The following is a 23676-nucleotide window of genomic DNA, read 5'->3' as shown; positions in this document are numbered from 1 at the left end:
AAGTCCCTCAACCTCTCTGGCCCTCAGTTTCCATAACTGTAAAATGAGGGTAAGTGCTCTGAACCTGTGAGGCTGGGGAGCAGTACTACATTCTTTTCCCTTTCCCTTCTCCATCCTGGAGAGAGGTTCCAGCAGAACAGTCCCCGCTGGGATTGTCTGTACTGACAGCACTCCCCCACCTGCCCCGCCGGGATCCTCACACCGCCAACTTCTATGGCTCCACTAATAGTCCCCTTTCCCTTGGTGGCACATCTGTCCCCCACCACTCTCCCTCTCCCAGTGAGCAGGTCAGATTCCAGGCCCAAGTCTTTCCTGGCCTGATCTATCTTCCCTCTCTCCCTCCCTCCCTCCCTCCCTTCCTTCAATGGAGGCTCTGGATCCAGACTGCCTGAGGTCAAGCCCTGGCTTTGCCAATTTCTCACTGAGTAATCGTGGGCAGTTTGCTTAACCTGAGGCTATTCACTTAAGCTGAGACTACTAACAGGGCCCCCCTCCCTGTTGTGAAGCGTATATGACATAATGTACGTGAAGCTTTAGAACACGCTTAACCCTATTGGCTATTATCATTAACTGATCCATACTCAGGTGACAAGCACATATTGAGGTCTTCTAGCAGCTTCTGGGGTCACCCATTGCTCTGGGATCTCTCTCAGGCGAAGGTCAGCCAACCCACCCTCTGAAGCTCTCGGGGAATGGCGGATGCACGCAACAGAACGTTATTGACCGCTAACGCAGACCTAGGCACCTGTCCAGTGGGGAACCAGGGAGGGTGAGATCCACTCCAGGTTAGGGGATGGAGAGGCTGGCTGGGAAAACGTCCCAGAGGAGGCAATGACTGAGTTTCCTCCTTATCCAGAAGGCAGTTACCAAGACCCTCCAGTGGACCACTTGCTGCGTTTTATGCTGTCTGGAAGGAGGGGGAGGAGATTTCCAAGTGGACAAGAAAGGCACTCCTGGAAGAGGAAGCACTGTGTTCACAGGTATGGAGCTAAGGAACAGTGTGGCCAGAGGGGACAACTGCAGGCATCTGCGTGTGGACCTCGGAAATCAGGTACAAATCCACCCTGAATCTCAGTGAAACGTGATTCCTCTGGTGCTCAGGTGACCGTGGCCAGCAGGGGCCCCACTGGACAGCTTCTGGCATCTTCCTGCCCGCCCAGGGGGGGGACCCCGCACAGGGCGGGATGCCATCGAACAGGACCTCACTCACATTGGGTACGAAGCCGGGCATCAGGGCCTTCTCCCACACCGCGTCCCAGTTCACGTCGGCCAAGTAGGGTGCACTCTGGACGTCACCGAGGCTGGACAGGCGGCTCTTGGGGTCCTTGGTCAGGAGCTGCAGGTAAAGGGCAAACGTGCTCGCTTGGGCAGTGCACCCCACCGAGGTTTGTGGGGGAATCCAAAGGTGGAGTCTTGGGAAAATGAAGGTGCCCCTGCTTTCTGCGTTCCATGAGTGTCCTGCCCTGTTTGGGCTGCTGCGTTGGAAGCATCACCTACACTCATCTCTTTATAGCCAGGGAGGAACGGAGGGGTCAGGCTGCTGGAAGGTCATCCAGCAATGGGCTCTTTGGACAGGGACTAGATTTTCGCCCGCCCTGCTCCCCTTGGGAACTCGCACCCTGTGACATGCCACCTCTCAATGAGGTCTGCAGAGGCTTCCAATTAAAAATAAAAAGAATTAGCCACCTTGTTTTAGGACTTTCAGCTTGGTAATGGGATGCACAAAAGCATAATAAAATTTCTCCCTGGACAGCTATGAGGTGACCTCTGCAGTCTGATGGAATGGCCTCATTTGTAGCCAAGGGGTCAACTTTTAGCTTCCCTTCAAATGGAGTTTCTGCTAATAAGGGGTGATGCAGTAAAAGAAAAAAAAATAGCCGTACATTACCTTGCATCCAGAGGGGTTTTCAGCTTTCAAAACACTAGCTTATCTGGTGCAAGGACACTGAGGCTAAAAATGAAAGACGGGGCCCAGCCCTGGGAGGGCTACTCGGTAGCAGTGTGGCCCCGGCTGAGCTGCTGGCTGTGCTGTGCATGTTTCCTCCTCCGAAAGAAGGAAGGATGATGGTAACTCTTCCACTTCTGGCTCATGAGTCAGATGAGACCCATAGGGGATGGATGAGGACCTGGGACACACCAAGGCAGGATGCCACCCCCAGCTGCTGGCAGGTGGGAGCTGGAATCAGGACCCCCCACCAGTCGGCTCCCACCTGCCACTGCAGCGAGTGGGCTACAGTCACACCATGGGAGGGGCACCTGGCAGGGTCGCACCTGCTGATCACGGTGGCCTCTCTCTAGGAACTGTCCCCAGAATGACGGGTACAGATTTAAACAGAGACGCCGCTTCAATGCCCAGGGCAGGGCGGCGGTGGAGGCGGGTGGTCACCGTTTAGGACAGCAGTTAGCTCTCTGACTCCATGGGTGGGTGGGAGGTGGAGGTGTTGGCAGGTGGGTAGAGCTTCCAGGTGATTCCAATCAGCAGTTGGTTAAGGACCACTGATGTCTAAAACCCAGGGGGTGAATCTCCCCTAAAGCAATTTAACTGATGAGTAATTCCCTAAGTCATCTACAGAGTTCGGAGGGATTAAGAGCTGACATCTGGAGTTCAGAGAGCTTGCATTTAAATCCTCCTCTGCCTCTAACAGCCTTGTGGCAGTGAGTGAATGATCTGCTTTCCCGAGCCTCAGTTTTCCCATCTCTACTATGGGGGCACTGACACTACTCCTCTCACAGGGCATGTAAGGACTAAATGAGCAGAGCCCCCATATAACATTCCCCCAACCAGTGCTGGCTGCCGTCATCATAATTCCTTCATTAAAGGTGACTGGTGCTGACCACATGCAAGGCTCGACTCTGTGTCTCGGAGGATTCCGAGTGAGTTTAGCTGAATGCCAGACTCAGAAGGAGGGCGCCACGACCCACTGCCCATGCTGAACTCGAGCTTATCAGAACACAAACAACAGGGCCTGCCCCACCATTTCTGATTCACCAGGTCTGCGGGTGGAGCCTGAGAATCCGCATTTCCAACAAGTTCCCGGGGGATGCTGGTCCAGGAACCACCTTGGAGAACCACTGCTTTATTCTACTAGCAACTACTAGTTCCCAGGAAAAGTCAGGAGACGCCCAATGTCTTAAAGGTCAGTGAGTTAAAAGATGATTTGTAAAATTTTTAAAAAGCTATATGCATTAAATATTTCTAATTACTAGAAGCTTGTTGTGGAGTGAAAAGAGCCTGTGGGCTTTGTTGTCACAGACGTGACTAAAAGCCACCCTGTCCAGCGGCTTTGTGATCTTGATGCGGGATGGTGAGAGTGTTTACGATGAGGCATTAGAGGACCGCTGACTTTATTATTTCCACTACTGTCCCACCATTTGTTTTCTCATTCCTTAATCTGCTGGTCTGCCTGTTACTGCACTGAGTGCCCAGCTCCCTGGCCAGGTGGGCTGGCGGCTGCCCCCTTACCTTCTTCAGCAGGGCGACCATGCCCTTGCACCACGTGGAGGAGTAGTGGACACGCTCCACCTTGAAGATGTTGAGGATCTCATCGATGGGGGTGGCCGAATGGATTTCATATGGCCTCTGCAACCAAAGGACAACAGGCGGCATCAGAGAGAGAGACCCCACGTGGTTAAAACAGACATAGAGAACAGACTTGTGGTTGCCAAGAGGGAGGGGGAGGGGGAGGTGGGATGAATTAGGAGATTGGGATTGATAGATATACACTATTGATACCATGTATTAAATAGATAACTAATGAGAACCTACTGTATAACACAGGGAACTCTACTCAGTGTTCTGTGGTGACCTAAATGGGAAGGAAATCCAAAAAAGAGGGGATATATATGCATGTATAGCTAATTCACTTTGCTGTACAGTAGAAACTAGCACAACATTGTAACGCAATTATACTCCAGTAAAAATTTTAAAAAAATAATAAAATAAAGTCAGCTCTGCACCTTTAAGCTCCAGGCTCAGCCTTAATCTGTTTGCGTGGTTATGGAGAAACCCAGGTCCTTCGACAAGAATACTGGCACATACTAAGATCCATATTCCATCTGCGTCAGGTAAAGAGTTTTACTGATGCTCGGTTCTCACTTAGGATGTCTTGACTCAGAAAACCAAGTGGTCTTTATAAGGTAAAGTAATTACATGTTCTGCTGGTGAAAGTGATTTTGGCAGCAGGGCACTGGATATATATATATATATATATATATATATATATATACACACTCATTATGGAGTGCAGGTGCATCTCTACTCCAGGAAACTCAGTTTACAGAAATTGCCAATTTACTGAGAAATGGAAGAAACAGGAAAAGAACTGCGGTACACCTGTTATTTTATTTTATTTTTTTTACATCTTTATTGGAGTATAATTGCTTTACAATGGTGTGTTAGTTTCTGCTTTATAACAAAGTGAATCAGTTATACATATGTTCCCATATCTCCTCCCTCTTGCGTCTCCCTCTCTCTCACCCTCCCTATCCCACCCATCCAGGTGGTTACAAAGCACCAAGCTGATCTCCCTGTGCTATGCAGCTGCTTCCCACTAGCTATCTATTTTACGTTTGGTAGTGTATATATGTCCATGTCACTCTCTCACTTTGTCACAGCTTACCCTTCCCCCTCCCCATATCCTCAAGTCCATTCTCTAGTAGGTCTATGCCTTTATTCCCGTCTTACCCCTAGGTTCTTCATGACATTTTTTTTCTTAGATTCCATATATATGTGTTACCATATGGTATTTGTCTTTCGCTTTCACTCTGTATGACAGACTCTAGGTCCATCCACCTCACTACAAATAACTCAATTTTGTGATTTCCTCTTTGATTTCTCCAGTGATCACTTCGTTATTAAGTAGATATTGTTTAGCCTCCGTGTGTTTGTATTTTTATTACAGATCTTTTCCTGTAATTGATATTTAGTCACATAGTGTGGTTGGAAAAGATACTTGATACAATTTCAATTTTCTTAAATTTTCATCCACACGGCTCAGAATAAAAGGGAGAAAAAGTAGAAAGAAAGAAAGAAAGAGGATAAAATAAAATTAAAGTAGGATTAAATAAAATAAAAGTAGGATAAAATTTCTCTTCTTTGTTTGCACAGCTCCCGGGGCTCAGCTTTGGATTTGGACCCGCTTCTGCGTGTAGGTAGCCTGAGGGCGTCTGTTCTTCGCTCAGACAGAACGGGGCTAAAGGAGCCGCTGATTCGGTGGCTCTGGCTCACTCAGGCCGGGGGGAGGGAGGGGCACGGATGCGGGGTGAGGCTGCGGCGGCAGAGCTCGAAGAAAAAGTCTCTTGCCTCTTCGGCAGCTCCACTTTTCCCGGACTCCCTCCCGGCTAGTCGTGGTGCACTAACCCCCTGCAGGCTGTGTTCACACCACCACCCCCAGTCCTCTCCCTGCGCTCCGACCGAAGCCCCAGCCTCAGCTCCCAGCCCCGCCCGCCCCGGCGGGTGAGCAGACAAGCCTCTCTGGCTCAGACCTGTTATTTTAACTGTTAGAGCTGAGCTGGGCCTTGGGGACCATCTCATCCGATGTTTTCCCCCCCGAATCTTTTTACTCAAAATCCCAAACATAGAACAGATGAAAGGGAATAACAGTTCCCTGGGCTATTTAAACCTCCAAAGCCTGGAGAAACATTTTTTTCCTGTATGAACTGTTGAATCACCTCTTCAGGGTCCTACACTTCCAGGAAACACAGCTTGAAAACCCCTCCCTTTATGGAGATATAAAACCTGGAGGGGCGAGGTCCCAGAGTTCATTTCCCCCCAGGTTTTTGACTCCCAGCTCAGGGCTCTCTCTGTTTGCTTTACCGAGGGACAGAAAGGCGGTGCTCAACCCAAGGGCTGCCTCTCTCCCTTTCTTGGGTTAGTATACCAACAGATTCCTCATCTCTGTGGTTGAGCCCACCATCCGGTGTGTACCCAGCGGTTCTTAGCTCTGCTCCAACCTCTAGGAGCGCCATACCCCTTCCTCTATTAGCCATCACCCATACCTTCTCTGTCTACTGAACCCTAAGGAGAAGTGCTGACAGAGGTCAAAGGCAAGGGTAACACCACGTGAGGCAGGTGGCTGGGGGGAAGCAGAGAGGCACCATAGCGTGGGCTCTTAGGGCTCCACCCCCTGCTGCAAGGCCATGGGCCAGTGATCTGACGTTCAGAATCTCATGTATTTATTTATTTTTAAGAAACTTGACTTTATCCATCTGTTATTTAGTCAGCAAATATTGTGTCCCCAAGGTATACCAACCTCTGCTCTAGGGGCTGGGGAATACGTTAGTAAATAAACAACAGAAAATTCCCCACCTCATGGAGTTTACATTCTAGTGTGGGGACATAGACGATCAAAATACGTAAAATAAATATTGCATGGTGTTACGTGTCTTAGAGAAAAAGGAGGGCCTGAGGTGTCTGTGGGCGGGGGAAGCAGGGGAGTTGCAACTTTATTTTTAAACATTTTATTAGCGTATAGTTGATTTACAACGTTGTGTTAGTTTCAGGTGTACAGCAAAGTGAATCAGTTATACATATACACATATCCACTCTTTTTTTAGATTCTTTCCCCGTATAGGTCATTACAGAGTATTGAGTAGAGTTCCCTGTGCTATACAGTAGGTCCTTATTAGTTATCTATTTTATGTAATGGTGCGTATATGTCCAACCCAATCTTCCAATTTATCCCTCAGTAAGTCAGACAGAGAAAGACAAATATCATATGATATCACTTATCTGTGGAATCTAAAAAAAGGGTACAGATGGACTTATCTACAAAACTGAAATAGAGTCACAGACGTAGAAGACAACGTTTGGTTACCAGAATCTCCTTTAGTCCCCTTGGTTACTCTGTGGCAGCGGTTCCCAACCGGGGATAATCTGTCCCTCCAGGGGACATATGGCAATGTTTGGGGACATTTTGGTTGTCCTTACTGGGTGGCGGCAAAGTCCTGCTGGTGTCTAGTGGGTAGAGGCCGGGGATGCAGCTAAACATCCTACAGTGCACTGGGCAGCCCCCATCACAAAGCAGTACCCAGTCCCAAGCGTCCGTAGAGCTGCGGCTGAGGAACCCTGTGCTTTGCAACCACTGTTCTCCCCATCTGATAGACAAGAAACAGGCTCACCCCCAGACATTCAGAAACTGTGCAACAAAGCTGGGATTTGATCCCCAAAACGTGTGATTCCAAAGCCCAGACTCTCGCTTGACCACCATGCTGTCGTTTCCATGGACAGCACCACACTACCTACAGAGTGAAGCCGGTGCCTCCAGCTGACCTCAGTCAGGGTCCTTTCTAGACAGCCCCCAGACTGTCTTTCTGACTGCTGGTCAGTCTAAGATGTTTGCTGTGTCAGCCTCAGCTGCCCTTCCCGGTCTCTGCTCACGCGGTTTCCCAACCAACTCATATATGATCCCCCTTAACGCTTCCTCCCTCAGAAATTCTTCCCTGCTCCTCTAAGAAGTCATCAGCATTGTCTCTGCAGCTGCCTGTCTCAGAAATATCACCACGTGCACATTTATGTAGCAGTTAGCATCCCTCCCGTGTGCTGGATGCCGTGTGTGCTCCGCCTACGTTTTCTCCTGGAATCCCCACGGTGACCCCGCAGGCCGGCCTCATCATCCCCATTTCATGAGGGACGAAGCCAGGGCTCAGATGAGTTAAGTGACTAAGGTGGAATCACAGCATCAAGGAACACGGGTTGTGGATGGGAGCCCGGACCTCTGCTCACCGGGCCAAGGACCTCCCCACTAACGGTCAGCAGCCACATGTGACTCAGCTCCTCTCCCAGGGCCTGTCTCCACCTTGAGAGGTGCTAAGTTGGAAAGGATGCAGACCTGCCAGCAGGCCCCCCGCATGGGAATCAGAGACACCAGGGGAGGGGAGCTGACATTGACCGAGTGCCGACCCTTTATCGGTCACAGAGCTGGGTAATTTGCATCGTCAGAATCACTTTATATTCACAGCCACCCTGTTGCGTAGGTGTTACTATTATTATTATTTTCTCAGTTAACAGATGAGGATTCTGAGCATTTGGTCTGTCTATTGGCCTTGGTTAAGATCACAGACAAGGTGCCTGGTAGAGCCAGGGTTTGAACCTGTGAATTCTGCTAAGATCCTCTTTCTGTGTTACGAGGAGGCAGCTTTCAGTTGAGTAAGAGGAAAATCTTTCTAGCCATTAGGGCTTTAAAAAAAATGAAACACGTTCTTTCTGGATATAAGAGCCCTGTGCATGCGGAGGAAAACCAGTGGACAGGTGGGTGACACTGCCAGGGAAACCATCAAGGAGCCTGGTAGGTGGGGAAACAGGCGCTGGGTAAGACCTTTAAGTCCCTTTTCTGAGTCGGTGGATGAGAAACCTCCCTTTCCTCTCTGTCCCCATGGGGTTCTCTTCAGGGGGTGTGGTCACAGTCCCTGAGACAACTGTGCTCAAAAGGGAACTCTCCAGGTGGCGCTTTCTTTTTGTTTTGCATCTTTATTGGAGTATAATTGCTTTACAATGGTGTGCTACTTTCTGCTTTATAACAAAGTGAATCAGTTATACATATACATATGTTCCCATATCTCTTCCTTCTTGCGTCTCCCTCCCTCCCACCCTCCCTATCCCACCCCTCTAGGTGGTCACAAAGCACCGAGCTGACCTCCCGGTGCTATGCAGCTGTGTGGCGCTTGTTGAGTCTTTTTTTTTTTTACTTAGCAGGTCTCAGGGTGAGAACTGAGATCCTTGTTTGGGCTCATTGGAAAGTTGGGTACAAGTTACTCCCCTCGTCTGGGCTACAGGATCCAAGCAGGCTCACCAAATTCTCTGCATTGAAATTTCAAGCCCACTTGATGACACTCCACTCCTCTGCTCTCCTGATAGAGCATTTCGGGAGAGATGTCTCTTTCTGCTCTAAGACTAGAGCATGCCTGGGTCCCTGGCTAACATACCATATTAATACCTTCAATCTCCCACTTTTCATTTCTAATGCTTTCCAACTCTATGATCTTACAATATGTGTTAGAAAATTCCCATCATGACTTTTATCTTTTGGAGGTAAGGAGCCCCCTGGATCCTGAGGGAATCAAGGAACAGGGGGGTGATCACCTATCAGGGATGCTGTCACTGACATGATGGAGGAATTTCAATGAGGAAGGATAACTTCTAAATTCACACAGTCCATGGAAAAATATGAGTGTTTTTCAGTATAGCTTTTGGACTAAATGTGATCGTTTCCAGGATTAAAAAAACAGAATAAGCTATTTGCATAAACCCATTGTGTTTCAAGTCAAAGACGAACAGACCAAGATATCTGGGAGACAGAGTCACACCAACCCATGACAGGCATTCTTGTTCACTCTGTCCCCACACCAAAGGCCCGATCCCACCATGTGACCCTCCCTCTTCTATTAAAAGTGGCATTTGGATCCCTAAGCAGAAAACTCAGATACATTGAAAATGAAACGTTTTATTTTGAAGCCCTTGGGGCTTTTTGCCAAGTCATCATCTTTGACTGTTCTGACTTGTATTCTGGCAGAGAATACACTTTCTGCTGGCAAATGACCAATCGTGCTTAGGCCGACTGCTTGCCAAGGTCATTTGTATGATTGATTCCGTGATAAACATCATCCGGTGATGTCTGTGTTCTCTGGTTCATACAAGTTTCATGGGGACCCTCATGTCCCCTCCTGGAGCATGTATATTAAAGAACCAGTACACGACAAAGGAACCAACCAGGGAGGTGGGGAGAGATGAATTGTTTTCATTCAGTGCCCGAGAAAACTCACAAGTTCATATACATATTTTTTGCATTCTAACAACATCATGTACTGTAGTATGTTTTTGAGGAATTCGGGGGAAATCACTGAGATCAAGAGAGACCCCAGTTGCTTGAACCACACGGTGATAATTAATAACACTCACATAGCTTGTATGGTTTTCACACAGCTGCCATCATTCATTCCCTCATTCATTCCCACCGGTTATCACTGTGCACTGGGGGCTCCTGCCCTCAAGGGGCAACGACTACCCGCCTTAATATGCATATATGCAGATGACCGTGAGACACTGTTAAAGCAGCATCCAGTGGGAGGCACTGACTCTCTACGCTGTGTGCTGGGTGCTGGAGCTATAAGGTGAGTTATACGCAAACTGAGTGTCCCAGTCTAGGGGTGCATCGATCCCAGGATAACTTCAGCACCACAGAATAGACTGAAAGGATGTTCCTATCCCCATTGTATGAAGGGGAAACCATGGTTCTGAGAGGTTAGATGGTGTCATTTTCAAATGATACTTGTGTAAGAAAAAAAAAAGCCTCGAAATTCGTTTGTCATAATTCTTTCTGCTAAAATAAAACTGAGTTATTAGTTGCCAAATAGTTCCATTAGTCATCTTCAGCTTTTAAATTTAAAAGAAATAAAACAAAAATACGTACTGAATGCCCCATTTTTATAGGACACTGAGCTAAGTATTCAGGGAAGGTTGGAACTAAAATAACAACAACAAAAAACCAAGCTGGAAAGCTGGGCACGGGCACGTCATGTTGTGGGTTGAAAGAGGACAGCGTTTGAAATCATGACACCAAGATGCTTTGGGTGTTTGAGCTGCCACGGATCAGCTGCTGAGCTTCACACAAGACCCTCCCCCTCTGGACATCCCTGTCCCCGTGAGTAGAATGAGGGGCTGGACCAGAAGCTTGTTAAGAGCTTTCTAATGCTCAGGACCTTGGAGTTGGCACACGGGCAATCAGGACTGCCACCCAGGGCCGGCATGGTGCACATCCAGCGGCAGGGCCATTCCACCCCACCCAAGCCTGGTAGAAGCTGAGCCCCCCACTTCCACAGCCCTCGCGTTCACCACACAGGCGCACATCTTACCCAGCCCCGCAGCAGCTCATAGGCCGTGACACCCAGAGACCACCAGTCAACAGGGTAGGAGTACCCAGGGCCTCCGTCCACATACACCTGGAACACTTCCGGGGCTGCCAAAGACAGAACAAAAGAACGTTACTGCACATCTCACTTTCCACTCATTGCCTCTTACAGAGAGGACACGGGGCCAGGAACCCAGCTTTTTGGATGGCAAAGCCAGTATTCCATCTGCTATGCCACGTGGTTTCTGCACTCCGTAAGTCACGAGATGGCTAGAGAACAAGGTGCAGGCATCACAGGAAACACTGGTGTGACACCTGGGACAGAATACAAATGGGGCAACCCAAGTGTGCTGTGGAGGGTGTTCTGTCGGGGAGGGTCAGGGAAAGTCTGGGGAGGAGGAGGGTTCGCTAGAGCATGAATCACGGTCACAGCCTGGGGATTAAAGTCTGAGTTAAGAAGAAACTGCACCCCCAAGGGGCTAAGAACCTTGCTGAATGTCATTCTGCTCTGGCACCAACACCAGGTCAGGTGTCCTAACAACTAGGATGCTCAGAGCCCTCTGTGCCTGGTGCCTGTCTCAGGTACGGTTTTATTTTAGTGTAGGTGGGATCGAATATGAAATATCCAGGATAAGTAAATGCACAGGGACAGAAGACAGATCGTGGGTTGCCAGGGGCCGGGAGGGGGGATGGGGAGCAACTGCTCACTGGGTTTCCTCTGCGGTGATGAATGTTCTGGAACTAGACAGAGGTGGTGGTTACACAGCATTGTGAATGTACTAAATGCCACCCTGTTTGAAAACAGTTCATTTTACGTTATGTGAATTTCACCTCAATAAATGAACAAGTGGAGCGTGGAGGCCCGTGGGTGATGGATCCTCACTCCTCAGGGGGCTGCAGCTGTTCCAGGGTCCCCTGGCCCTGCTGCTTCCTAAGCTAAAGGGTGGTGGGTTCATCATTACCTCACCCCCAACTCATCAGGCCAGGAGTTGCATCTCCGGCTCTAATTGTTCATATTGGCTTCCAGGAAAGTCTTGGGAAATGTGGATCATTTCTAGCAAATTAATTTGTAGATATAATTCCATTTTACGGGTGTCAGAGCAGCCAAACTCTCTTGCAGGGAACCAGGACATGCTGTGTTTAAAGACATCTCGACTCAGTTTTCAGACTGGCATTCAGACGGCGTGGGATTGGGGAGGGCTGGATGAGGCAGATGAGGGCAGACATGGACACTCGAATCTGGGCTCTGGATTGGCAGCTGGACCACTGAACCTGACCAGCGGGCAGATCTCAGCTGCCCTCTAGAGACCCTCTCCATTTACTTTGTATTTTCTAGCACTTTCACCCGAGGGTTCTCCTTTCCTCTTCACAACAACCCTCAGGGCCGTGTTATCATTTGACACATTTTACCGAAGAGGTTCAGAGAGGGACAGCGGTGCACAGGAAGTTACACAGCAGGGAAGTTCAGAGCTGAGGTGTGCCTTATACACTGGTCAAATCCCAGTTTGAAATAAGGTTCGTATCAACATTTGAGTACAGAAACATACCCAGTCTACGTTGGGGAAGATGTGATTGGGAGTTTGAGGAAATGTCCCTTTGGGTAATTTGAGCTTCCCAAAGGAAGCAACATGGTGTGATGGGAAACAGGAAGAAGGTCAGTGGGGCTGGAGCTGAATTAACAAGTTCTATTTGCCTCAGTTTTGTAAAACATGAACAAGAATCAACAGTGTGTTCACAGGGTTCTTAGGAGGATTAAGGAACAACGCAGGCTGACAGCTAAGCCGGATGCCCGGCTGGTCTATTGTGAGTGTTCCAGGAATCTTGGGCGTGGTTTTTATTACTAGAATTGTCATTCAAACCTCCTCTTCCGATCGTGCTCAGCCTCGCCACGGTCCACCCAGTCAGCCTGGGAGGCGTGCTAAACTTCACCGTCCTCAGCCTCGTGACTATCTGTCTACAGACCCGCTGAGTTTGGCATTTCCGGCATCTTTCTGTCTGCCCCTTCCTATGGATCCTAGATCAGCCTGAATGCAAAGGTGGCAATCATGCCTGTTCATTAAACATCTAGTGAGAAAATATTTGATTCCCTAGCAGCTCCAGGCACTGAGCTGTGCTATTCTGCATCCCACTGGGAGCCTGAGGCTGAGCTCCAACCCAGAGGGGCTTCCTTCCCTGCACCCCAATCTGTGTACTTGTCCTTCTTCCCTCCGTGCTGAGGGTTCCAGGACAGAAGGAGCCACATCATGCTGGTATGTGCATGTGTAGATGTAATTCTACAGAACCAGGGCCTCGACAGCTGCTGGCCCAGCCCGTGTGCTCAGTGAGGGAGGCAGGGATGTGCCCAGGAGTGCAGGCGAGGCTGCGTGCCCAGGTGTCCCCATAAATCCTTGTGGCGCCTGGCAGCCCCATGCCCAACTGGAATTCAGGGTAGAAGCAGCAGCTGACCAATTCCGTCCTGGCTGTTGTGACCAACCAAGTGACAAACGTCTGCAGCCTGTGACCCCACTCCCAGAGAAGGTGACAGTCTCTCCTCCCTTGCACAGCTGGGGCTGAGAGAACATAAACAACCTTTATGTCACAATCCGTATGCCACCAGAACGGCTGCTTTAGTGGCCTGGATCAGTGATTAGAGGCGAGGGCATCATACAGGATTAGAGCTTGAAGGACAGGTACAAGACACATACCTGTCACCATCATTTCAGGTATGAATGAATGAGTATGGAAACTACAGTTTGCCAGGTGCTTTGTTAAGGATTTTACACGTACTACTTCTCTTCATCCTCCCAACCGCCCAATAAAACAAGTCTACAATGATCTCCACGTTCCAGATGAAGAGGCAGAGACATGAAGGGGTGTAGTTGGGTGAAGTGTCCCCAAAAGATAGGTCCAAGTACCTGTGAACGGGGCCTTATTTGGAAATAGGGACTTTGCAGATGTAATTAATACAGACGTCAGGATAAAGCCATCCCGGATTCAGGGTGGACCCTTCCTAGATTCAATGGCTGATGCCTTTCTAAGAGAAAGAAGAGGTGGATTTGAGAGAAAGAGGAAGCCGTGGGAAAGGCAGAGCCTGGAGGGATGCGGCCACAAGCCAAGGAAGCCCTGGAGCCCCCGGAACCTGGAAGAGCCTCTCCTACACCTCCGAGGGAGCACGGCTCTGCAGACACCTTGATATTGAACTACTGGCTTCCAGAACTGTGAGTGAATGAATTTCTGTTGCTCCAAGCCACCACATTTGTGGGACTTTGTTGTGCAGCCCTAGGAAACTAGTAAGAGGGGCTGGGAACTTGCTCCAGGTCAGCCAGCTGGGATGGCAGAGCTGGGATTAGCCTCTCTCAGTATCTGATTCCAAAGTCCTTTCTCCTATACCAAGGTGACTTCCAGGGGTGATGGACTTACCTGAGGATGGGTCCTAATGAAAGCTGCTACCTTCCTTCCCTCTGTCCCAGAGCCTGGCACTCAGCCAAGTACATGGTAGGCACTTAATCAATGCATGTCAATTTCACCCTGGTGCCACATTGCTTGCCTGCTTCAGAAGTAGAGACAGCTCACAGCCTAGGACTGTCAGCATGGCAGAGGTGCAGGGTCCCTTGGAAACCATCTTGTCATCGTCCCCTCTGTGTTAGAATTGGCCACCAGGCTTGAGGGGCGAGAGTGGCTTGCCTCGGCCACAACTCACCAACTCAGGGCTCAAGTCAGAACTCCTGGTCCTGACTTCCAGGTTCAGGGAGTTCCCATTATTGGAACAGTTAAATTCAGCCATCAATGCCAGATGACTCTCCCTCCTCAGCTCCTGTATCCCCTTTGTCCTCTTCGCCAACACATGGCCCTTGTTCAGATCCCCATTCCCTCCTCCTGGTCTCCTGCACTAGCTTCTCCACCCATCCTCTGGCTTCCAGAGTCTCCTTCTCCAGTCCGTCCTTGCTTCTGGGGGAGTTAGCTTTCTGATATGCAACTCAGACCACAGGCAGTACCCTGCCTCAAGGTCTTCCTATCACGATGGCTGTTTCACAATCTGTATTCCCAGGAATGTCACCAGGCATGTTAGGCTCATAGATTTTGGAGGAGAAATGATTCTGAGGTCAAACGTGTCTGGGAAATGACGAGGTTCAATTGCGTTCTTTCTTGTAGACTTCTTAGCGCCTTTAATGACTCAATAGCAAGCATGGTTTGGAAATTTATTAGACTTGATCCTGGAATCTTTTTGATTTTTCAGTGGAACAGTACAAAGTACTAGGGCTGGAAACCCATGTGGCCTAGAGGGTGGTTTAAATTCTGTAGCCCCTCAGCTCCTACCTGTAGATCTTCTAAGCTGTATTATGGCCCAGGAGTTGCCCATGGCCACCTTGGGCTCCAGCTGCACACGCTGCTTGCCGTTCCTAGAACACCCTGTCTGTACATCTGTCTCTTTTTCTCTCCCCTAATCCACCAGGTTCTCTCACAAAGGGTGCAGCTTCAGAGTTACCACTTCTAGGAACCAAATACGTACCATTCTGCAGGCTTCTTTACATCTGTCATGTATTCCTCAAAATACATCTCTGCTATTATCATTTTCTTATCATTCCCCTCCCTCCAGACTAGATTAGAGCTTCCTCTTTATCCCCACCCCCCCCAGGCATCTCTTGATTTTTACATTCCGGCTGCATTTTTGCTTATTTGTTTGCTTCTTGCTAGACTTTAAGCTCCCTGAGGGCAGGGACGGTCATGTTCTCCCCGGCTCCCCAAGTCTAGCCTGGCATGAAGAAGACATGTGGGCAAGGTTTGTTGACTGACTAAATAAATGAATGGTCGTATTTTAAAAAAGCAAACAACACCAGTACAGCCCTCGCTACGTGCCAAGCCCTGTTCTAAGTTCTTGACACACTGCTAATAAAAATAGCTCATCTCTCTGGAGCATCTGTCATGCACCAAACTTTGTTTTAAGAGTTTAGCAGGTATTAACTCATTTAATCTTCACCATGACGTGCAATTTGGCTAGCTGCAGCTGAGTCTCACTGAGGAAAGGACCAGGAGGTTCTGGGCTGATGCTGGCAAGGCTAGGACTGGGGGTTCCCTGGAGCAGAGTGAGTGATGAAGGAACCCTGAAGGGGGAGCCCAGGACAGCAAACGACAAACCAAGCAGATAGCTGAAGTTGGCTATGGTCTCGCCCAGAAAGGACGTCTAGGGTCCAAGGTCTGGGTACACCTGCAGGGGTGATGGATAAATGAAATTTCCCAAGGTCTTCCAGAAAGAAAAACAACTAAAACTTCTTGCAATGCCCTGGTGGGGTAAGGGCCAACCCTGAATCTATTTTGAGCCATTGAAAATGCCCACTGTAACCATCACCATCATGCACAGAACAGTCATGCGAGCTTTCTAGGGCACAAAGATTCCTTCATAATCACCCCCACCCGTGCTCAAAGCACCCTAAGCCCCAGATGAAGAAACAGATGCACAGAGAGGTAAAGGGGCAAGTTCAGGGCCGTGGAGACAGCAAGTGGAAAAGCATGGACTGGAAAGCTGCTCTTAACCACTTTCAAGGGGCGCTCAATACAGCTGTTCCATTATTATCATGAGCAGTGGTTTTCTTTACAACACCAAGAGCTGCATTATCAATGTGGCCATTTGTTGAGCATCTACCATGTGCTAGAAGCTCTTCAAGTTTCTTTACATATATGATTTACTCCTCAGGAAAGCTAACATTTACGGAACACTTTCTCTAGTTTCACATGCATTATCTCATTTTATCCTCAGAAGGAACTTGAGAGGCGAGTACGATCATGATCTCCATCTGAGAAAGCCAGGCTTGGAGAGGTGACACAGCTACCGTGGCTCCGAGCCTCATTCGAACCCAGGCCTCCCCCATTCTCTGGGGTCATCCAGAATGACGACCAGACCTTGCCCTGTCTCCTTCAAACTCCAGACATTACACCATCTTTATGTATATGCTGAAACTGAAAATAATGTATCATAAAACAGATATACATATACACACAATATATGTACTCTGTATGTTCTATACGCCAAAATCTCTCCATGGTCAGTGCATTAAATCTGTGAATTCAATTGGAACGAAAATCAAGAGTATTTACGAAGGTCCGGGTATTCTAAAATTAGGAAATTAAGGTTTCAACATAGTCCAAAAGAAAAAAAAACCATGTGGTTCGCCATTAACATGCACATTAATAAAAGTGGCTGTTGAGTTACATTCCCCAGCAACACCTGTTTCCTTCCACGCTACATCCCCAGGATCTTTCACGGTGTGCATGCACGTTGCACGCTCCATGGATAGTTGTGAGCCCACGAATGAATACACTGGGGGGAAATCGGCCTGCACGGAAGCTGCTTCCCCAGCACGGCCCAGTGGCATGGATAGATCAGCCCCACTTCCCACTAACCTTTTCTACCAGTAGCTGAGCAATTGTGTCAGTGCAGGTTTTAAATGGAAAGTGAGTCTGGATTCCAAGGGACATCAGAGAATTGGCCTTCCAGAAAAGCAAGAACATGGGGTGTCGTCTGAAAGAGATCACCCCGAGGCAGTGTAAATATGCATGTGGTGGGCTTTGCCCCCTATCCTCACCACACAGAGCTTACTTCCTCATTAGACTAAAAATATGGAGAAAAACCACAGAAACCACCTAAGTTATAATTATTGGTCTGATGCTTTAGCTCTATGGATATTCCTGAAGGCTTTGATGGCTGCAGTGGAGTACGACAATGCTATTCAATGTCTAGCTTACAGGCTGACTGGCTTCCAGGATCGGTTTCTACAGGTAATCGCATCCTTCTGGACTGGGAACATAGAATTACCGCATTTCAGCCTAGAGGGGACCTTCAAGGTAATTTCCTTCCTCCCCTACCTTTTGTAGGTGAGGAAGCCGAAGCCTATTGGAGGAGTTCCATGGCTTCCAGCCCAGCTGGGACCAGAGCCCAGTTCTCCTGTCCACTGAGCCTTTCTGTGGCTCACACATCCCGGCTGGCAGGATGTGCCAGATCTGGACACCTCTACCTAGAAGCCCCACACAGGCATGGCATGTTCAATCTGTCTAAGCCAAACTCTCCCTCTCCAACTGCCCCTTCTCCTGGGTTCTCAGTCTCTGTTGATGGGCTGCTCAGTCGTGCAAGTCAGAAACGTGGGAGGCTCATGGACCCTGCCCCTCGTCCAGCCTATGTTTTGGATCATGTGATTAATTCTCAAGACTCATCATTTTTCCCTTCCAGAATCTTCCTCTCTTCTCTGGTCCTTTTTCACTTCTGCTCGGACTCATGACAGCTCCTCCCCTACCCCAGCCTGGGGCCCTGTAATCCCACTACACTTACTCCTCAAACACCTCTCTAAGTCAGTAGAATCAGTGGAACGGAGAGACGGAAGGTGTAAGTGTAGTGATTATTCAACCTGAACCTGAACCCCAGCTCCCAGGCTTACTGCCACAGTGGCCTCAGGCAAAATGCCTAACGTCTTATTTGTACCTTGGTTTTCCTCATCTGTTAAAAGGAATAACGATGTCTCCTACATCAAGTTATTGAGAAGAGAAAATGAAGCACAAAGTAAGTGCTCAATAAATGCAACCTAACATTGTTGTCATTGTATTATCATTCACATGTTCAAACCACTTAATTAAAATCTTTCCAAATTTTTCTATTTACTGTAGAATAATGGTCAAACTCCTTAGCATGAAAAATTCCTAAAAATACGTTCCAACCTCCTCGTATTTTGGCCACTATCTTTATTATAGCCATTGTGCCAACTTCAAAGAATAGGACACACTTTATGTTTAATCTTCTATGACTTGCCTGGTAACCTTTACCTTATTTTTTATACTCATGAACTCCTACTCATACTTCAAAACCCAGACCAAATTTTACACCTTCTGTGGAGTGTTCTTCAAGTCCCTTCCTGTTTCTCAGTTCCCTTCTTTTCCCCTCTCTTGGCCAAGTACATCAGTGTTCTGGATTCTCACCAAACCCTTGTTGGTTCCTCCCTTGCAGCACTGATCATGCCGTACTGTAATTAAGGATATATATGTCCACCGTTCTCACTGGACTGTGAGCTCTTTGAATAGGGGTATGACTAAGTCACGGTCAAAACGTCAGGGATTAGCACAAAGCTATATGTGAGTCATTTAGAACAAGGACTGACACAAAGCAAGTTCCAAATAGATGCGAGCTAGTTATTATCACATCAATTCATTATTGAATGGGAAATGAAATGCACACATAAATGAAAGACCAGCTCACAAACGTACATGTTGTACATGTTCCCCAAATGATTCAAGAGCTCCATCATCATTCTTTGATTAGAGTGTGTGGAAAAGCTTTGGAAAGCAGAGATGAGCAGGGTGCCTGGCCTCTGTCTGGATCCCTTGGGGGCAATTCATGTTTCTTTGGCTTTTTATCTTGGCAAATGAACTCAGATATTCATTTGAGATGAAATGAATCTGCTGCATCAGTCTGATAATTTCTTTCTATCTGGTGATGCTGGTAGTGTTAATAGTAACAGAAGAGTCGTTTCATTAAGGTATGTAAGACGCTGCTTAGGTGTGGACCAGTAGGACCTCACCTGTCTGCATGAGAAAAGGAACAGCAGGGAAAGTTTAACTGGCTGAGAAGCTCTGATGAGGTACAGAAATTAATGATGCCCCAGTACCAGAAAACTACTTCATGTTAGATGTGTCAGATTAAATTAGTAAATTAAAAAAAGAAGACCCTTGGAAAGTTTTCAGAGAGAATGATGGAAAGTGCTAACTGAAAGCACAGGGTTAGAATCAAGTGCATTTTACACGGTTAATATGTGAAATGGGTGATAAACATCTAAACAGCATGTTAGGCCGATGGAAAAGTTCATTTAGATAGTGCTACTCTCTTAAAGGATTCCAAGATCTCTGTTTATCTAAGGCCCACAATGTTCATTAAAATTTCCCACTGTCAAAAGCTTTGGTGGGTACACAAGTACCACGTGATCTGGCCCCGCCATGTCTCCAGGCTCACTCTCCTTGCCTACTTTGTTCAGGCCAATCTAACTTCCTTATGGTTCTTTCGATGTGACAAGCTCCTTTTTGCCTCAGGGTCTAGGCAAAAAGTTGCTATCTCCTGCAGTGCTTTTCCACCTGCTGTGCTGAACAACACCTACTCGTCCTTTACGACCTAGATGAAAAGTCACTTCCTCAGCAAAGTTATCCTGACCCCTCCAATCTAATCATCTATCCCATCAGCGCCTCTCTTTTTCCACCATAATCCTTATAAAGACCTCAAACAATTCTACTCTGTTTAAAATACAGGAGTTGGAAAGAGTGTCACTCCCAGCCTAACAGTGAGAAAAAGCTAGATCATCTATGAAACCATAACTTTTCTTGAACTCAACTAGTCTGAAATTTAAGGAAAGACGGGTGCCTTCGAGAAGGTTTGGGATGTGAATCCTGGCTTACCTTGGGAAGAGCATGGGAAGAAAACAGGGCTGCCATAGAAGAGAGTAAGGAGACTTAAATTAAGATGCTTAATTTAACTGAATTGCTGAAGGTTGTATAAGAACTTAAGTGAGAGAATAGAACTATTGTTTGTCCAGATACAGGAGGAATTTGCCTTACTCACAGACTCCTCTCTACATACCCTCACTGGGTACTCATGGCAAAGACTGGGCACAAAGCCTCTTCCTTATATGAAAAGGCAAAGGATAGAAAAGCCAAAATAATTTTGAAAAGAAGAAAAAAGTTGAAGGACGCTCACTACCTGAGCCGAGTATTATTATGACGTGAAAGCAAAAGTATGAGATTAGTCAAAGCAGAAACAAGTAGATCAATGGAACAGAATAGAATCCAGAAACAGACCCATGCATTTATGGTCAATTGAGTTTTGATGAAGTTGCAAAGCCAGTGCAATAGAGAAAGAATCGTCTTTTCAACAAATGCTGGATGTAACAATTGGACAGCCCTTGTAAATCAATGAAAATTCACAACACATTCGAAAGTGAACTCAAAATGGCCTATAGTTCTAAATGTAAAACCCAAAAGTATAAAACTTCTACAAGAAAACAAGCAGAAAAATCTTTGTGACCTCATGTGAGGGAGGAAAAGATGTTTAGAATGACACCCCATACATGATCAATAAATGAAAAATAAAAAATTGGACTTCATTTGAATTTAAAACATCTGCTTTTAAAAAGATGCTATTAAGGTAACAGAAAGACAAGCCACTGACTGGTGAAAATATTTGCAAATATATCTGGCAAAAGACTTATAACCAGAATATATAAAGAATTATCAGAACTTAATAATAAAAAACAGATGACCCAATAAATTAACAGGCAATGATTTGAACAGATACTTCACAGAGAAGGTATTTGGATGCAAGCAAATAAAACTATATTCAACAGTTTGTCAGTTTCTTAAAAAGTTAAATGTACATTTACATATGACCCAACAATCCCACTTCTATGTAATTATTCTAGAGAAGTAGAAACTTAAGTTTATATACAAACCTGTACGCAAACAGTTTATTTATAATTGTGTAAAACTGGAAACAACTCAAATGCCGTACAACTGGTGAATGGATAAACCAAACGTGTATATTCATCCAAAGGATTTCTACTCAGAAATCAAAAGGAAAGCTACTGATCCACACAACGTGGCAAAACCTCAAATGCATTATTCTAAGTAAAAAAAGCCAGATTCAAAAGTTTGTAGAAATATGACTCTGTTTTTGTGACTTTCTGGAATAGTCAAAACTATAGGGATAGAAAACTGATCACTGGTTGCCAGGAACTGGGATGAGGGAATCTTGGAGGTGATGGAGCTGTTTCTCTGTCTTCATTATGGTGGATTAATTTACTGGATTACATTAAAAGAGTGCATTTTACCACATGAAAGTTGTTCCTCAAAAATAAGCATCTCGAACTATATATTTATCAGTTCGATGATTTGCAAAGTGATTGTCTCCCTCACAAACAGCCAAACTGACGAGGGCAGGAATATTGCCTATTTGTTCACAGACGTGTTTTCAGCCCATGGAACACTGTCTGGCAGGTGGAAAGTGCTCAATAAATCTCTGCTGGATGGATGAATAGATGGATGGATGGATGGATGGATGGATGGATGGATGGATGGATGGATGGATGGATGGATGGATGGATGGATGGATTGCCAGGTTCTCAGGAAAGATACTGGGCCCTGGAGCCTCACTGGCCTGGGTCTGAATGCTGGCTCTGTCACTTTCTATGGCACAGGGGTAGCAAACTTTACTTCCTTTAGCCTCCATCATTTCTACAAGGGAAGTACAAGCATGGCCATGGTGCCTCCACAGCCACCCGTGTTTGCTCACTGGGGAAAGGAACTCACATATGGTGAGTACGGACAGGGCACCGGCCCAATGATCTCCCAGGGCACCCACCACCCCCCAGCCGACCCAGCTCCTATCATGAATTAGGATTTGGTTGGGGTCTCTTTCCCCGATTAGACGGCAAACTCCGTAAGGCAAGGGAATGTCAGATTTGGGTCTGGGCTCCCAGGGCTTAACATATACTAAATAGTCTGAATAATGATAACAGCAACAATAATATCAGTTACCAGTCTGATGCATCTACACTTGACTTTACGTTAGGTACTTTCCATAGTTACATCATGAAATCCTCACAAACAATCTACTAAGGCAGATTGCATAACCATTAATCCCATTTCTCAGATGAGGACGCTGTCGGGTCCTGTGGTTTGACCTTCACCATGCTGGGCAGTTTAAGTGTATTACGTTGGCTAATGGGATTTGCCTAAGTTCACCCAGCCTCTAAGTGGAAGACACCCAAATCACACCACGCTGAAGCCCATACTTCATCGAGACCCATTTCTGGCGGGCCCGATTGCCCATTTTCTTCTCCAAGGCCACCCACGAGGCCAATCCTGTGAGTCTCCAGCACTGGCCTTTCCACTGGTTCCGTGGCCCTTATCATGGCATTCAAGACCCTGGTACTTTGGCTTGTTTCGTCTCTCCCCCTCACCTCCTCTTGTTCTACAAGCTATAAAAAAATGGCAGTGCTAGGGTCTCCCAGCCCACCATGCTGCGTCACTCCTCTATGCCTTTGCTCGGACTGAAATGACCTTTCCTTATCCTCGCCTGGCAGGTGAGCTCTGAGCGCACCCTGAGACTTTGACTCCTCAGATGGTCCCATTCTGGGGAATCCATCTTGACAGGGACCTGCTTAAAGCCAGGCCTGCACAGCTCTCTGCCCCACAGATGTTGAGCCCCTTTGGCCCCGGAGAGCATGACTCACCCCTGTGCCCCAGGGCCTAACTCTGAGCCTCACACCTCTGAAACACTGTATTTGCTGAAAGAACACTCAGCTCTTCATTTCACCTCAGATGAATAAACTCTGAAGCCCCAGGAGGCTGCTGGAACATTTCTGACTTCTAATTTGGCACGTTTCAGAGAGTTTTTTTTTTTCTCTGTTGGTGAATTCCATCTGCTCTTTTAATGAATGAAAATTCAGTACTATGCAAATATTTCTTCTGGGATCATCCTTCGTGAGCAACCTTTGGGAGCTTACTCATCAGCCCTTTCCCTGAATCCATGTTTGGAACATTCTGGGAACTTGTTATTGAGCCTTTGAACTGAACAGCTCAAGTGAGCGAAATCAACAAACCTGCCACTTGATAGCGGGAATTTATAGCCCTGGGAACTGCAGGATGTGACCTGAATGAGAGAGTTTCCCTCTCACCCCCATTTTCCCCACCAACCTCCCACTGCTTGGCACTGCCAACCCCTACGGTCTCTGAAAATATATCCATTTGGTAAATCAGCTGTGCTCTCTAAATCCCATAAAAATCTCTCCTGTGCATTCGTTCACTAATTCAGGACTGAAGCTCCTTT

At 47.2% G+C, this 23676-nt stretch overlaps 1 protein-coding gene across 1 annotated transcript in view; it reads right to left on the bottom strand.

Moving 5' to 3' along the window:
• Nucleotides 1–23676, bottom strand: part of STK32B (serine/threonine kinase 32B) — a 333967-nt gene that overhangs the window by 21014 nt on the left and 289277 nt on the right. The window contains exons 7-9 of the mRNA XM_024741790.1: nt 10849–10952; nt 3464–3580; nt 1211–1336 (exon numbers count right to left, since the gene is read on the bottom strand). Of these exons, the coding sequence (XP_024597558.1) occupies nt 1211–1336; nt 3464–3580; nt 10849–10952 (347 nt within the window). The remainder of the gene's footprint in view (nt 1–1210; nt 1337–3463; nt 3581–10848; nt 10953–23676) is intronic.

The sequence above is a fragment of the Neophocaena asiaeorientalis genome, unplaced genomic scaffold (assembly GCF_003031525.2).
Source record: "Neophocaena asiaeorientalis asiaeorientalis breed wild unplaced genomic scaffold, Neophocaena_asiaeorientalis_V1.1 scaffold218, whole genome shotgun sequence".
Lineage (NCBI taxonomy): Eukaryota > Metazoa > Chordata > Mammalia > Artiodactyla > Phocoenidae > Neophocaena > Neophocaena asiaeorientalis.
This window is presented reverse-complemented; position numbering and strand designations above follow the sequence as displayed.